The sequence below is a fragment of the Pieris napi genome, chromosome 1 (genome assembly GCF_905475465.1).
Source record: "Pieris napi chromosome 1, ilPieNapi1.2, whole genome shotgun sequence".
Taxonomy (NCBI): Eukaryota; Metazoa; Arthropoda; class Insecta; order Lepidoptera; family Pieridae; genus Pieris; species Pieris napi.
In genome coordinates, this window is record NC_062234.1 from 10,464,111 (window position 1) to 10,481,142 (window position 17,032).

At 32.6% G+C, this 17,032-nt stretch overlaps 3 protein-coding genes across 6 annotated transcripts; 1 reads left to right on the forward strand and 2 right to left on the reverse strand.

The window, feature by feature from the left end:
* Window positions 1-760, reverse strand: LOC125051324 (general odorant-binding protein 56d-like). Its single transcript, XM_047651566.1, has 2 exons — window positions 631-760; window positions 1-403 (listed from the first exon to the last, which is right to left on the reverse strand). The coding sequence occupies exons 1-2, from the start codon at window positions 685-687 to the stop codon at window positions 44-46; spliced, it is 417 nt and encodes a 138-aa protein (XP_047507522.1). The 5' UTR covers window positions 688-760; the 3' UTR covers window positions 1-43.
* Window positions 761-4,554: 3,794 nt separating this feature from the next.
* On the forward strand, window positions 4,555-6,386 carry LOC125055105. 2 transcript variants are annotated; one of them, XM_047657351.1, is made up of 4 exons: window positions 4,555-4,806; window positions 5,287-5,437; window positions 5,843-5,908; window positions 6,046-6,386. In XM_047657351.1, the coding sequence occupies exons 1-4, from the start codon at window positions 4,594-4,596 to the stop codon at window positions 6,138-6,140; spliced, it is 525 nt and encodes a 174-aa protein (XP_047513307.1). In that variant the 5' UTR covers window positions 4,555-4,593; the 3' UTR covers window positions 6,141-6,386. The 2 variants fall into 2 exon arrangements, with proteins under 2 accessions (XP_047513307.1, XP_047513315.1); XM_047657359.1 differs by lacking the exon at window positions 5,843-5,908 and having other exon boundaries at window positions 4,559-4,806.
* Window positions 6,387-6,983: 597 nt separating this feature from the next.
* Window positions 6,984-16,618, reverse strand: LOC125051471 (N-alpha-acetyltransferase 35, NatC auxiliary subunit). 3 transcript variants are annotated; one of them, XM_047651781.1, is made up of 14 exons: window positions 16,430-16,618; window positions 15,844-15,926; window positions 15,494-15,645; window positions 15,067-15,290; window positions 14,638-14,815; window positions 13,873-14,062; window positions 13,377-13,558; window positions 12,373-12,582; window positions 10,973-11,113; window positions 10,386-10,549; window positions 9,732-9,918; window positions 9,098-9,255; window positions 8,035-8,128; window positions 6,984-7,186 (listed from the first exon to the last, which is right to left on the reverse strand). In XM_047651781.1, exons 2-14 carry the CDS (start codon window positions 15,920-15,922, stop codon window positions 7,046-7,048), a joined length of 2,100 nt encoding a protein of 699 aa, XP_047507737.1. In that variant the 5' UTR covers window positions 15,923-15,926; window positions 16,430-16,618; the 3' UTR covers window positions 6,984-7,045. The 3 variants fall into 3 exon arrangements, with proteins under 3 accessions (XP_047507737.1, XP_047507728.1, XP_047507744.1); XM_047651772.1 differs by having other exon boundaries at window positions 16,316-16,618; XM_047651788.1 differs by having other exon boundaries at window positions 16,545-16,574.
* Window positions 16,619-17,032: the final 414 nt, after the last annotated feature.

Consider the following 17,032-nt stretch of genomic DNA (forward strand, 5'->3'; position numbering starts at 1 on the left):
AAAAAAAGTATTTATTTCATAAAAATAACCTTCTAAAATAAACCTAAGCAAAAATTACGTGTTGTTTTGTGCCACTATAATAACATTTAAAGATTTCATACGCTGTGTCTGCGCTGTCCTTGCCCTTCTTCGCTTTACATTCATCAAGCAATTTCGAAGCTGCGGCTTTGTCTATTCCTGGCGGGAGCTTTGATAAAGCGACTTCAGTATTAAGTTTTGCATCAGATGTCAGCATTCCTGTTTTTTGAAAGAAGCAGAATAAGAATTTTTTGAAGCCCCCATCATCGCTTAATTGGCCCTTTTTCGCTTCTTCTATGAGCTCAGTCTTAACTCCGGTTTCTTTGATACATTCTACGGTGTATTGTTGTACTTTTTCTTTTTGATCTTTTGATAACTGCACGTTCTGTAAACATTTTGTACATTAATAATACATTTTATGGTAAAACGCCTTTACATAATGTTACGTTAGAATATAAACCTTTGAAAAATTACCTTTCCTCTCTTACTAAAAATCAATGGTTATCATGTAAAGAGACAGATTAGTTATTTAGTAAAATCTTTAAATATCTATATATATATATATATATATATATATATATATATATATAAATATCTAATAAATATACTTACATGAGCTTCAAGACTACAAGCCATGAGCACGATACATAAAAATACGAATTTTTCCATATTGCGATGTTATCCTCACTGATCCTTTTTCGAAAGTATTTCGTAATATCTCAGTGTTGGCTTTTATATACAATTCAGAAGGACAACCAGCGATAATACAGATTGCAACTTGGTTAATTACCACCTGACCGATATTTACATTTTACAAACGTATATTTTATCGATCGCAAATCTCTAAATTATTCCGAAAACTACAGACTGAATTTTGGTAACCAAAATAAAAAAAAATATTGTCTGCTACTTGCCAATGTTAAATTACTTAAGATACATATTTGCTTCGTACTTTTTTGGAACCTTAAGCTATTTATTTTAATCATAATAATATTTAGTCATCTTAATCAGCTCACCGACAGCCCTGTTAAGGTAACGTAAATTCTACAGACAGAAAATCATCTATGTATAACAATTTTAAAACTCCATATTTACAATACTAATTTTAAAAATAAATCTGTTATTTATTAGAAAATATAAAACCTGCACTAATATGAATTTCATGTATAATAGAATTTCAAACAAAGCTAGCACACGAAGAAGCATGTTAATGTAACAACTGTTCTAATAAGTCGCAAGCTTACACCAAAATGCAATGCCAAAATAATGCACAATTATGAACCTTACTATACGTTGTCGGCCTCAAATAAGTGGGTCGACCGCTTGTAATCTGGCCAAGTGACCGTATGGTATAAATAATTGCTTATTTTATAAACGCTATGGTTCTGACATCAGTAAGTAATATTTTTACAATAAAACTTGCCTTTCTTGTTTTGGAAACTCAAAATTTGTATTTTTTTCCACCTTCGTCGCATATACATACTCATATGTGATCGATATGAGATCTTGGGTGTCGCTAGGTGTATGACGTATAAAGAAAGTTCAATGAAGCAGACGCAGAAATGTCTGCGTCTAATTATATTAATATAAATATGGCGCCCTATTGAGGAGTTATGTGACTGCATAGTTCGATAATAAAGAAGTTAGTTAATAAATTTCAAAGCAACGAAATCTAATAACAAAATTAAATGACATTGTTGCTACAGTACAACGAATGTAGCATGGGCAGGCTATATGATTTGAGATCCCAATAACGCCGGCCAAGGAGATAGATAGGAACGCGACATTATATATGATAGTCATCACAGGAAAGTAACACAGGTTAAAATTAAGTAAAGCGTCCGATGAGAACGTATGGATAAAGTATAATATGGTTACTCGGTTTGGTCACCTAGTTACACCGTACAAAAAAAAATGGAAAAGATTCAAAACAACTTTATAAAATGTATCTCATATAAGACCTATAATAAGTTTAATACATATAAAGACGCGTGATCATGCTTTGTTCCACGTTCCTCACATCAACACACACACACACAACTATGCCAAAAACTCAGTTTTGCCCGGACATACAACGACCAATATTTAGCCTTGACTGGTTTCAGCTGTCGCGGAATATTCTTAAAAGGAGTATTAAGAGTATCCATAGCGCAAAATCACCTGGATCTTGTGCACACCCCCACATATACACGTACCCACACTTTTACACTACCTATCACACAACACAGCCAAATTACTAGATAATTTTTGTTTTTTGAACAGCTTTTTCCTTCTGTAGTATTTGAAGTTTTTTGTTTATATTATGTATTCTATCTTGGCTATGTGGTCAGTATTTTTGCTTTTTATTATATATATTATATATATGTTAGCTGTAAGAGTACGAAATAAATAAATAAATAATATGAAATCATTAACCTATTTATGCCTCCCTCTATCTTCAAATATTAAGAGTAAAAGGTTACTTTATATGTCAAACTACTTTTAATGTAATTTTAATCGACGTATATTACTTGTAATTTATATTAACTTAAAACATTCCTTCCGGAGTGTCAATTTTACCTGAAGATTGTCTTCAATCTGCATAGAACCCACCTTATTATATGTAAGACAACTACCCAAGTTACTGCTATGTCTGTTTTATTAATGTGTGCTATATATATAGTATAGCACTTGTATATAATATACTATACTATATTATATACAAGTTCTATACTCGAATTAATTATTGTAATAAAAAAAAATTTAAACTAATAATGAAAAATGAAATTTATTTATTAAGAAATATCAATTAAAACCTTATGGCCACCTTAAAACCTATAAAAATACCAGTAAACCCAAATTATCCATTTAACACAATATTCATACAACCCCAAATAAAAATGGATAAATTATATGTGGTAAAAATATGATTATCTGTTATGTACTAAATAAGTATAATTAGGCATTAGCGTTTAAGTGGGCGGTGAAAACCTTCAAGTGTCGGGGATTGGAAACATTTTCTTCGATCTCTATGAAAATATTAAAATGCTATATTATAACGAAATACTTTAAAAAATTTGGTAAACGAATACTTATAATATTTTTCAATTGTAATATATTTCTAAGACATACATTACATTTTTTTAAATATTTAATATATATTAATTGGTTTTAGTACACAACTACAGTTCTAGTAAGGTGGGTACATTCGAGGTGTACCTTTTTACAGAAACATACTATCATATTACGTCAATGATGCAATTAAAATTTAGCTTAATATGTACCAGTACAGTTACTAGTGGCAGCTTCCTGTCCATCCATCGGGATCTACGAGTAGTTTTAGTAACTTAGTTAGAAGAAATACGTTTTCAGTTTTTACCCTTTGAAATATTTTGTCCTATCTACTGGACAACTTATCTAAAATATGAAATGTTCTAAGAACAATTAATTATATCATAAATCTCTAAAGTCTACGGACTACGAGACAGTTGAACAACAAAGAAAATGTGAAATTACCTATAATCTCCCTAAAGTTGATTTTCATCCAACATTCTATTGTTGTATATAAAGGATTTCATATGTCTAGTTATTTTCGCTATCATAATTTCTATATACATACAGGCATAATACGACATTGCGTCTGTATATTCGCATGGCGATGATGGAAGTACAACGTATATGCTATTTCATTTTAATTAGAAAACTCAAAACATTAAAAAGACTAAAGATTCCTTATGATACAGTTAAAATATATATAGTATATACCTATATGTAATGTTTTTTTTATAGAACGGGGGGCAAACGGGCAGGAGGCTCACCTGATGTTAAGTGATACCGCCGCCCATGGACACTTTCAATGCCAGAGGGCTCGCGAGTGCGTTGCCGGCCTTTTAAGAATTGGTACGCTATGTTTATTTATGCTTTAAATGGCCATAAATTATATTTCATTAGCACTCTTGTTTCACTTGTTAAATAAAATAAATTGACATTTAACTAACAGATTAGTATATTAACGCGTTTATGAATAATATTTAGCAAATTCAAGCAGAATTCGGTCCTAAAATTGGCGTAAAGCCACGGGTGGTAGTTATACATAACAACCTCGTCAAAAGGTTTCATAGTGCACGGATTAAATCATATGGCTTCTTTGGAGCTCGAGTTCGAGTCCTTGGTCTAGTAGACCGATGTAGGTCTGACGGAGAGAGTTTCCTGTGGTGCCGTTGTGAATACGTGTTTGATTGTTTCTAAGAAAATTGTGTAACAAGTAATATATATTTCTAAGTGAAAATTTGTATGTTTTTTACGTTCATTTATTACGTTGTGGACAGAGTTACTGGGTGCGAATAATTTTTGTAGGAGAAATTAGCCAGGCAGTCATACAACATAGCTAATATTATTTGGGGTCCATTATTCCATGTCTAATTAAATTCTGTCAACTTCCAGTTTGACTTTTGTGTTCCCATCAATACACTTACAATTTGTAGCTCGTATATACGCTGTTCTGTAGTTACCAAGACTTATACATAATGGTTTACGACCATAAGGTGGTCTTTTGATAATTTATACCTCTCCTACAGGATTACCATAAGAAACACAATGGTCGACGAAGAATCAGGCTGTCATCTGCGTAAGCGGCGTTTCGCTGGTACCCCGAACTTGGCCTTGAACCTTGACGTTGGGTATCAGGTTAATGAAGGGAGTAGTGGACTTGGTACCCCTTCACCGGGTTACAGTAAAGCAGCACCAACACCAACGTCAGCGCAGCTACGTCGGGAGTTTAGGAATAAGCAACAATCCCTTGATATCCCAGTAGGTACACAGTAATGTACACGTTATGTATTCTATGATTTATCGGCGGTATTAAGCTGCCTTGTTAACCTCTTTTCTATTAAAGTTACGTCATGTCTCTACTAATCGAAAAAGAGATGACTATATTATAAATCCCGAATTCAGGAAGTATAAATTATATTTCAGTGTTTCCGGGATAAGGATTCGCTTCATTCTCTATCTGTGTATATCCCACCCTGCCTTTCTTTATTTATCTTCTAGGCAATACTTGTACATCGCTATAAAAAAAATACCTACTTTCCTGCCTGATCTTATCATCTATAAGGCCACCAATTACGGTCCTAATTATAATGTTTTGTGAGTACAAACTGAGTAGTTATATGCAACGAAGTGATACAAAAATAGAAATCTCTTCGTCCCGTCTTTTATCATTGAAATAATAAAAAATCATCTACCATAAACCTTGCAATAGATCATAAAATTGTTTTCTTTCATTTCTAGATAGAAGACTGTGAAGAGATAGAAATAATAATAGAGAGTGACGAAGAAGGTGATAGAGAAGAGGAAAACGCATCTGCCGTCATCAAAGTTGATCGTCCTGTTACACCAACACCTGTACAGGACTTTGGGGCGAGTGTTGTATACACAGAAGGTACCTTATTTTACAGAAATATTTCCGAAGTCGGAATTGGATTAACATTGGAAACCATACATAGATTTAAAAAAATATAATTTAGTTACAAACTGTATATGTTGTAACTGTTGTGTGTATCTGTTAATAGCATAGGTAACAAAGGCCTTTTTTACGGGATATTTCGTTAAGATACATTTCAACCATATTATTTATTAAAGTAGACAACCATTACTTCTATCTATGGTCTTATTTTCATACCACAAGACTACTCGAAGTGACATTTGCTAGCAAAAAAGTTCTAGGCGTTGACTTTCTCATAGAAAGTAATTTCCAATATTAATTCATTTTTACTTCATTAAGTAAATACTTAAGTAGAAAAAGGCGAGGCGACAACGTTAAGCTAACGTAGGTGTTCGCATACAGGTAATATACACAAAAGGCAGAGTTCACTGGATAATGAGTGCTATTCACGGACGGTTATAACAAAAGGTGAGCTTCATGAGGAAATTGTTATCATAAAAATAATATAAGATTTCGCTGAGGCTCACTTTGTCGTTAATAATAGATTGTTTTAACCCATTGAAGTTTTTCAGACAGAATCGAACTTGATGTTTTGTGTTTTCCAGGACCACAACCGATGGACTTCCTCAACGTAAATGCGATAGAACACGACTGCTACACTGATGTATCGGATGCTGATTCTGATGAAGAAGAAAACTAAATATGATAAAATATTTAGAATTATAAAATATAATTATCAAAGATTTATAAAATTGTTTTACAAAATGTATGTAATAAACACCTAATTCGCTTAAATTCTATATTGCTTCTATTTTATAGCATATTATTATGAACGTATTTAACAAAATTATCAGAGAATTTATTGTATTTTGTAGTGTGTATGAAAAGAGAAACATAATATTGTCAGTTGAATAAGTTATTTTAATAATAAACGGTACAAGGACTGCCTATTTTTTTCTATAAAAGACACTGGCTGGAAAGGAGGTTGATAATAAACTTATTTGAGATTAATGTTAAATAAGATTCGATTTACAAATGCATAATATTTGAACACTTGAATTGAAAATTATATGAAGCATTTAGCTTTTAAAATAATTTTTCAAAAGCAACGCCACAGCCCGCGAGTGGAGTCGTGCGCAGATACAACAATCAGTAATATTAATAAAGATCCAACGATCAACGAAATCAAACTATACTGACTGTGGTAAACATTGCGGCCCGATCAGAATTACATAAATTGTAATTTTTTTTATTTATAGAACAGGTGGCAAACGAGCAGGAGGCTCATCTGATGTTAAGTGATACCGCCGTCCATGGATACTCTCAATGCCCGAGGGCTCGCGAGTGCGTTGCCGGCCTTTAATTATAAAGACACGTGTTATCTAGTGAAAATCATGTTAAGTGAGTTCAATTACTTGGGTTTGGAGTAATTATATCTGTTTTATTAAAGATTTCTTATACCAGTTAAAAACAAAAAACTGCGAATTCCGAATTATACATTATACATAAAATATAATGTATAAACAGTAAATATCAAAACACGTTAAATTAAACCATATATATTTATAACATTTACAAGTTTTACACTAGAAATATAAAATCTTATTAAACTAATTTAATTATAGGGAAATGTCTATGTACGGAAAAATCGAAGTCTGGCGGCGTACTGGAATCGCTTTTGTGGCCATCAGCCAGTAATTTCAATACTATGAAATTCGTTTTCGCCACCTTCAGTAAATCTAGTACCTGTAATTGTTTTAAATGTTTAAATTATTTTCGTTAAAAATATAATTTTGTTGCTAATTATTTTTAACGTTATTGTCACTAATTATTGTTATTTAAAAAACCATTTATTAATAAAATATCTTTTTAAATTTACTCCCAGTTCTCAAATCAAGGCCGTCGCACGGACGAAAAGAATAATAATATAAATATATAGGTCGGTTATCGAAAGCTGGCGCGTTCACAGTACTCACACTAATGCAATTTCACTATACAGTATGTTTAAAAATATGACTTTTTTGCTCTATATTTAGTCTACTCTGGTTCTAGTAAGGTTAGGTGGGTTGGGTTATGTGTTTTTTTCTGGATATGATATATTATACGTTAATATAATATATTATATTATTTTGATTGCGTACTTCACTAACAATTCTTTCATTAAACTGTTTTTATTAAGATGCTTAAAATAATTAAGAACATTGTACACTATTTCACGAGATTGTCCTGTTAATGTTCTGCCGGAACCAATTATTTCATAAGACATTTTTTTCTAAGTATTCTAACTTCCAACCAAATAAGTAAACAATCAGAGACAAAATTATAATGAGAAAAAAGATCAACATGTATTTATAAACAGTAGCAAAATCAAAACAATAACTGTCTCTTTTATACTCATAAGCTTGACCGAGCGCGAGAGAGACGGACAGTCTTTTCATGATGCATTTTCAGTGTGACGTCACGCCTCGCGCTTATTCACAGACAGTACACAAGCACAAAGTATAAATGTGTTGAAGCCTCCAGCTTTAGATAACATACCTATACAGATGAAAGGTTTTTAATACTTCAAATGATATTAGACTTGTACAATTTACCTCTTGGTCTGGTGTTGTGATGGTCTCCAATAGATTTCTAGCTTGTTGAAAGTGTTTGCAGCCGCCCAGGTATAATATTATAGGGTTTTCGTATCTGAAAATTTCATTGTATTGGAAATACAGTTATAAAAGTTTTCTTATCAAGATATGAACCTCCTTTGTAAGCAATGGCTTTAGATATTGCATATCCGTAGCACATATTTTAAGGCTTATAAATGGGACTGTAATTCTACTGAGGGTCGGTTAGTTATAAATAAAGTATGAAGTGAGTTGATTTTTTAAAATTCTGAAACGAAATTGAATTGAAATGTTCGAAATTGAATTGAAATGTTCAATTTCGTTCACTATGAAATGTTGATTGGTACAGAATAGAAACAATAGATTTTGGTATGAACTTGAGCAGTTCAGTTGGGTTCAGTTTTCAGTTCAGTTTTTGCAAAACAGTAGGCCTATGTGGAACCACTGAAGTATTTCCGAACCAATTCGACTTCGTTCAAGAAAATATTGTATCAATTCTTTACGGCCGGCAGCGCACTCGCGAGCCCTATGGCAATGAGTGTTCATGGGCGACGATATCACATAACATCAGGTGTGCCTCCTACCCGTTCTATAAAAGAATAAAGACTCCCTACGGGCAAAAGCCTCATGCAAAGCATTCCACAATTTTCTATTTGCTATTTCCAGCAGTCCATCTTGCACAACGCCAGCCACAATTTTAGTTACCATACTCCTCCGAAACGGCTTGACCGATTATTATCAAATTTTATGTGCATATTTAGTAGGTCCAAAAATCGGCTACTATCTATCTTTCAATTCCCTAAGTGATAAGGGGTGTCCTCTCCAAAAAAAAATCTTTTTATACTTTAGAATATTTTTTTTATAATACAGCATACAAAAATACATATAACCCCTCATTTTCACCCCTCTACGATCAACCCCTTTTTTAATTATTGTAGATAGCTATTTTTATTGAACTAAAAAAATGTTTCCTAGAAATAATATACATGGCAAAACAAACGTTTTCCGGGTCAGCTAGTACTTAATAAAAATTAAATATACTTACTGCAAAGGGCGTGTCATTTCACAAAACTCATGATAATGAACTTGCGGCGGCGTCAGTACCGCAAGAGGCGCGAAGCGATGTTTGTACCGCACCGCCTCGTTGTCGAACTCGCACTGCGGCTGACGAATCTTGCCTTGGAGCTTGAAGGCTACCAACGCCTGCGCATCCAAATGGTCATTACAATTCAAACTAAATATTAAATTATACACACAATTGTGTGTCTCATTAATCTTAGAACAAATACTGCGTCATCGATTTTTTGTTCTGTAAGTAAAATTCAGAGTGAACTGAACAGATGCTTACGCCTAAGGGAGCGTTCAAGTATTACGTAACGAATTTTGGGAGGGGGGGGGGGGGGGGTTTGCGGGAAAATTGCGTGACGTAATACTTGAACGCTCCCTATGTATGACTTATGAATTGGATTTAACGTAAACGAAAAATAAATATTTGTTTAGTACATAATAAGTTACAATACAAATCTAAGTAACAAATAGTTTAGTAACTAGAAAAATTAAACTCACTGTAAATACGTGTTCCTATTATTTATAAATTCCCCTCTAAAAACTACTGAACTGATTTAAATAAATTAAAGATACAATTATCAATTCGACGAGTATTTTCTTTATATAATCACCTTATAATATCCCCCGCACATACTCTGTAGCACTTGACACATAAGACCCTCTCTTGCTGAGGGACGAGCTCTCTTCTTCAGTTTCCGTGAACCACTTTTTTTCTCCGAACGCTTTGCTTCCCCGCTTAGGCCTTCCGCCCGCCCCAAAGCAGACACAAGCCAACCGTACAGAAACTCATATAAATACCTGAAAACAATAATAGTACATTTCATAATTTTTATTACAATATTTCAGCATTATCTGCTTATTTATAAATTTTGCTAAAAAAATAACTCGCAACTTGAATTTCAATATCTATTCATGTTATTGATTAACATATTTAATATTTTTCTAAAAAAATTGCCTATGAATGACCTAGTTCGTAAATACTAGTTCACACTGTGATGAAAAGACACAGATGAGTACTCTATTTTTTTATGGCAATATATCTATTTAAAACGGTGCAATTAAACTAATGAATTTATTGCTAATAGCGCCATCTATGCAAAGCACTAACTAACTATTACATATTTGAATATAATTAAAAAAATATATAGAGTAAATCTCTAAATTCTGCCAGTAAACTTAATAATTCTATCCATTACTGGAGTCGCTTTGACAGTCAGAATACGGGACGATAACATACATAGTCCCACATAAAAATATTCACTTACCAAAATATATAATGGTACTCGTGTACACTATACAACTCCAACTCCAGCCCGGATAGCAGATATGCGATCATAACTCGTAGTACGTGGTAGAGCACCCACGTACCAAAACACGCTCGCGCTGGCGTACCCATGGTCGCGCTTATGACTGCGTCCACGCTTTCCGCCTATTACAGTATTATAGAAAATTATTGCATATATATTATATATATGTATTACATTAATATGTACTAGTTGTTTTGGACACACAATTTTATTTATAATATTCTAGGTTATTAATATTCAGGGTTGCCTGGAAGTGATAAGGCCGCCCGTTGAACCATGTTTTAAGTTTCCTCTTAATATTTTTATTTAATTCTTGTGCAGTGTAAATAAATAATAAATTAATAACGTGTGGTTAAAATAGAGTAAAACTAAAATCTTCTATTATTTAAAGGAACCGTACATTTTGGTCCTTCGAGCTATCCAGAAACGTACAATTTGGTCCTTTGATTGTTTCCTAACATGGCACTATACTTGCTGCGCGCTTGCGGTGACTACAATATCGCTGCACCCTTATTTATTTTGTATGAAATCTAAATTATAAGTACCTCTTCTTCCAAGCCAGCGAATTCATCAAGCAGCATGGCTAGTTTATCCCGTTGCCTCGCCCGGTTGTGTCCGCAAACCTGAAGAAACGCCGCGAACGGACGGACACAACGAGACAGGAATTTGTCTATGAATTCACGAGCCTGAAAAATTTAAAGTATTGTTTTTGGTTGCAAATACTAGATTCATTATTTGCCAAATATAACAAAACATTCTAGGCTAAAGTCATTAGCATCACTTAAACTTCATTCTTGCATTACCCTACATCTGTGCCTATGCCCATCAGTTCAATATACACCAAATATCTAGGAGTCCTTATCAACCAACACATTACATGAGATAAACAAATTAATGCAGTTTTCCATTGTTAAAAAGTTAATGTATATTCGAAAATTAGTGATTTTTTCTTTTACATCTTTATATATATAATTCTTCTGTGAGTGTGTATGTCACTGAACTTCTCTCAAACGACTGGACCGATTATGATGAAATTTTTTGTGTGTGTTCAAGGGGATCTGGGAATGGTTTAGATTCACAAATCAGCCCGCCAGATGGCGCTGCAGTCGTACTTTCATACTTTGCTTTACTAATCGCTTGAAATATCATGCAGGACAACGTCTGTCGGGTCCACTAGTATACATATATAAATCTTGTTTATATAAAAGCATTATTACACGGCAGAGCATCTGATTATCCGCAATACAATGTCAAATATAAGGAAGGTTAAAAAAATATCAATTAAACAGAGGCAGAAATGTGTCCCAATTGAATTGAAGAAATGTTTCGTCGAATTTAAACAAATTACTATCAACAAACATAAGATACTTTACAGGCATTTAGGGCAACATTTTTGTATGGAAAAATTAACAAGCGCCCTGCATACGTATTAGTTCCACTTCACGAACGTTCACAGTTGGAATAAGAATACATATAAACAATACATAATATTGTATAAGTTCGAGCATTTAAAGACTGAAATTATAGTATAGAAATATTTCGTCATGATCGTAGAACAATGTCGGATTTGAAAAAAAAACTAAATCCACTTTTTATCATATTTGGAACATTACGGCTACATTAAAAAAAATCCATGTGTTTTAAATTTCAAATTAATCAGTCGGTAAAGTGACGGATTTGATAGAAGCATGTGATTTTTCTAGAAAACTGTGTAATTTAATGTTATTATTTTTATTTTGTTTCAAAACAAACCCTTTTGTTTGCTTGTATGCAAATTTTCATAATAACAGAAAGAATATGAAAATAGTTATGACAAAAAGTAACATGATTATATTATTTTCAATGGCTGCCCTGTAAAGTTTACTATTTGTCAGATCCGTCACTATTCTACGACTATGACGAATTAATACGCTAAGGCCGCAAAGGATAATTACAAATTTCTTACGGGAGGAGTAGTTCCAGGAGGCAGTTTGGCCAAAGCCGGTGGATTTACAAAGCTCTTGATAGAATCTCTGAGGATGTCCATGAAGATACGGTGAGCGGGACCGGGGCCCATAGTCGTCATCGCGGCAGGGGAGGGACTTAGGTACAGAAGCTGTAACGCCGACCTGGACAGGATACAGGCGCGTTGGCGGCTGAACTCCATAAAGAAATCCTGAAACGTTTAACTGTCATTAAACTACTGTTATTCGTACAATTTTAATTAATAATAATAAATAAATAATTAATTAATTATTGCATCAATATTGATAACTGTGTCCATTTGATTAATCTAATTTAAAGCAGCAAAAGATAATAGTTCCACGTGTTGTAGACGGTCGTACAAAAGCTTGGTTTTTTGAAAATAGTACTCCAAAGCCAACGCAGGGCAAACTTCATGTTTTATTTATATATAGAATAGCGCGAACCTCTAACCTTCTAACCCCAGCTACACAAATCTTATAGTGAAGCAATTTTTTTTTGGAAAAGGGATACTTTTCTTTAATACAAATCCCAGAGGCTCTTTTATCTCTGACTTTTAACAAATTTAAGAAATGTATTAAAAAAAAGCTGTGTAAACAGGCTTACTATAAAGTTAACAATTATCTAGTTGATAAAAGGGCCTGGGACTAGTGCTAGACAGGCTACTTCTAATTAATTTGAGATATTTGTTTTAAAATTGTTATGTTTGACATAGTCATTTTGTTTGATGATTTGCTATTTTAAAAGAGCACCGAGAGTTTTTTACGTTGGCTTTTTCTCTCGGCCTACACCCTCTGACTTCTTTGGCGAAGAGTAGGGATGTCTACCGATTGAAATTTAATGACGTGGAATAAGTGATACCTGTATCTTATATTCCATAATAAACATATTTTATTTTATTTTTAAAAAATTCTGCATACAAACAATGTATCATTGATATAGGAATCTGAGGCCATAAAGGTGGCAACGGAATATACATGGACGAACCAGTGCTGTATGAAAATTGGTGCATGACGTAATCTTCCAGGCATGTCTTAAGCGAGTGACCATCTCATCGAAGTACTGCAGGGCTTCTGGTCTGGCCTTTATACGTGTGTATCGCGGAAATGTTGGGGGTAATAGACGCTGATTCATCATTGGCTCGAAGCCCATCGGGTTTGGTGCATCGGCTGGAATTTAAAAAAAAACAATTAATTAAAGTTATTTTATTTGTTTGTTTGGTGCATCGGCTGGAATTATTAGTATTACAAAGCTATAAGAAAATGGTCAATGAATATTATCGTGTATGTAAGTTTCAAGAGCAATAATAATAATTATAGAAAGGAATCAATTATATGTTTTATTAGACTGACTATCAAAATTTTTATATGATATATCATATAAATTAAATTAACTTAAAAGCTAGGAACTTATAATATGATTATTAGAAAACTCCCAAAACCAATTCTTAGTATCTATCATGTAAACATTATATAAACCTCACAATTCTCAACAGGCTGTGTCCCCTTCCCAGAAGTTCTGATGATGACCTTCATCATCTCCGAGCAACCATTTAGCAGTGCAACGCAATCAGCTCCAGATACTCCATCTCTCTTAGTGATAAGTTGCAATGCTTGATAAAACATTCGAGTAAACCTTATCCGGGCTGCTAAACCCACCCAGGCCTCCGCCATCTGAAATAATTTATATTTCAATGTAGCTTTGTCAGCATATAAACATACATACATCTTAATACTTAACGAAATTAAGGTTGTTAGAAAAAAAAGAGATCAGTTGGAGAAAAAAGTATGTTAAATTTTTTTTATGTACCTTAAAAAAACTAACATACAGCTCAGATTGAATGTTATGCTTATTCTGAGATGATGTCTAGAGATGAATTGTCTACACCTTTCTACAATAATTCTAACAATATTCTGATGATTTAAATTGTTTAACTGCTCTTGTTTATTTTTTACTTCAATATCTTAAATAAATTTATTTTATTGGACTGTTAAGCTACGGTTTCCTAGAAAAGCGGTGCGAAGCAAAATTTGTCGAACGAAATTGGAATAACACTTCAAAAATACGGTCGCACTACTTTCTAGAAAACCACAGCTCGGCCACCGTAAAGACGACCGTTATTAACTACCGTAAAATGTCGGCCGTTAGTTAATGGCACCGCTTTTCTAGGAAACCGTAGCTTTACTATACATTTTGAATAAAATATTTTGGGTTTAATAACTGAAACAATATAGAGTTTAGAGATTACCTCACTATCTGAAATCTTAGCCTTTTTATTCAGCTCCTCCTCTTGTTCCCTTAACATGGCAATAAATTTTTGTTCACTCAGATCTAGACTTGTGTCATAATTACCATATTGAGGACTGGAACCTAGTCTATATCCGTAGCACATTGGCAGAAAATCTTCTTCTTCAAAAACTTGTGCTCTGTAATTATAATATAAATGAATGTTTTACTTAAGTGTTGACCGAAATACTAGTATTGTCTATCATCAATTGATGCAAACAAAATTTGAATAATTCACCTGCAAATCAATCAGTGACTCAATAATAATTCACACAAAAAATTTTAAGATGATTGTTATGATTTACAGTACATAAGAGGACATATTAAGATTTTATTATTATAAAAAAGTTGATTATTTAGACAGATAAGTTTTTACTTAAATGAAACTTACTTATTAATACAATCCCTTATACAATCCAGCAATTTATACACAGCAATGCAGTAAGCCTTCAAAGGTTTATTTTTTATTAAATGAGGCTGGTGTAAGTAGAGATTAGTGAACACAGTCTGAGCTAAAGAATGTCCTTCAAGCCAAGATACTACACATGCCATTGTAGCATCTATTATACCAATCAGTTCACTTGGTTCTAAATCGTCTATTTTTAATTTTCCGCACTGAAAAGTAGGTTAAAAATCTATGAATTTCATATCACATATATGTGACAACAAAATAGACATACATTAAAAGATCTTAAGTTGTTATAAAACATACATTTAACTTATATATAGTATCAAACTTTTGACAATGAAGTTCACATCCTCACCATTTTTATGCACAAGTCTGACTAGACATTGCCTTGCGATATTTTAAACATTACCTCAACAGCCTGTTGAAAATTGAGTGGTTTTGGGTTGCCTCTGTTGCATGCCATCCCTGCATCCATTTTAGGATCCATCATCTCAATGGCAGACATAGCTTCAAACAAGCCAAAGAGATGTCCATCATGCAAGAGTTCTCCTAGCTCTAGATCTGAAAAGCACAGGATCATAATATATTGCAATGTTTTAAACTTATTTAACTTGTTGAAATATGGTTTCTATTCTTCTGTATTTTTTACATACATTTAATATAACTAAAACCATAAAAACTAGAACATTAGTTTAACTTAATAAAAATAATTAACTTTTTTTTAAACTTAATGTTAGATTGTGTAAAAAAATTACTTACCTTTTATATTTTCAAAAAAGTCTTTAGTTATGTCAACCCAATTATAGGTTACCTCCGGGGCTGTTCCTAATGGATCCATAATCCTACAACATATTTAGTTTATATAAAATTAAGTGCATATATTTAAACTGTAAGCTACAAAACCACAACAATGTTTTAAATTGGCAAGTAATTGTGAAAAAAGAAACCTAGACCCATTAATTAATACAACTAACACCAAGGATAACATTAGAAAAATGCAGACTAGAAAGTGATTATAAGCAAACTAGCCATAAATTAGTTTATTGTATAAATTTTATAAAATGACACACAACCTAACATTTATAAAAACAAAATATATATTTAGTATAGTTGTAAATTATAATGAAATAAGTACAGGAACGATAAATGTGCAATTCAATGACACCCACAAACACAATTTATAAGAACAAAAGCTTTTTTATACAACACCGTTCAAGCAGAATTTACTAACCCTTCACCGTAATAATAATCATCATTATCTGCCATTTTAACTACCTACTAAAAAATCGTGTAAAAATAAGAGAAAACTGATATAAATTTAAGTTATATTAGGGATGGTAATCACCTTCGCTAAAGACCTTAGAATTGCAAATTTATAACACGACTTTTAGTAAGGTGATAGATATTTACGTCACATGAATTTGATTTCTGATAAATTTATTTATTATGTATTATTTTACTTGTATACTTCCAAAATAGAAATCTAATTTTTCGCCGCGCGGCCCGGGCCTGAAATCTGAAGTCTGAACTATATAAAAATTCAATACTCAACTTACTCAAGTCAATAGTCAATACCAAAAATGAAAGATTATATACAGTATTGTAAGTCAATAGTCAAAACCTTTTAGTTTAATTTTCAGCTTAGGCACTTGACGTTTGCTAACAACTAATGGAATATTATTCATTTTTATTATAATTTTGTCAAACGTTTATTAGAGAAAATATAATGCGTTCTAAAAAATCGCTAAGTATTTAATAAAAGACTTATATTTTACCCAATTTTCTGTTTCATCTTTCAACGGAAACTTAGGATATCATTCGACTTTAACATCGGAAGTAATAATTCGCGCTTATTTTTAAGTAATTTTTAAACCTAATGGATAATGATTAGTGGTGTGTTTTGCTAGAGGTGGTGCGCCAAGTCTGAATTTTACCCTAAAATTTAAGG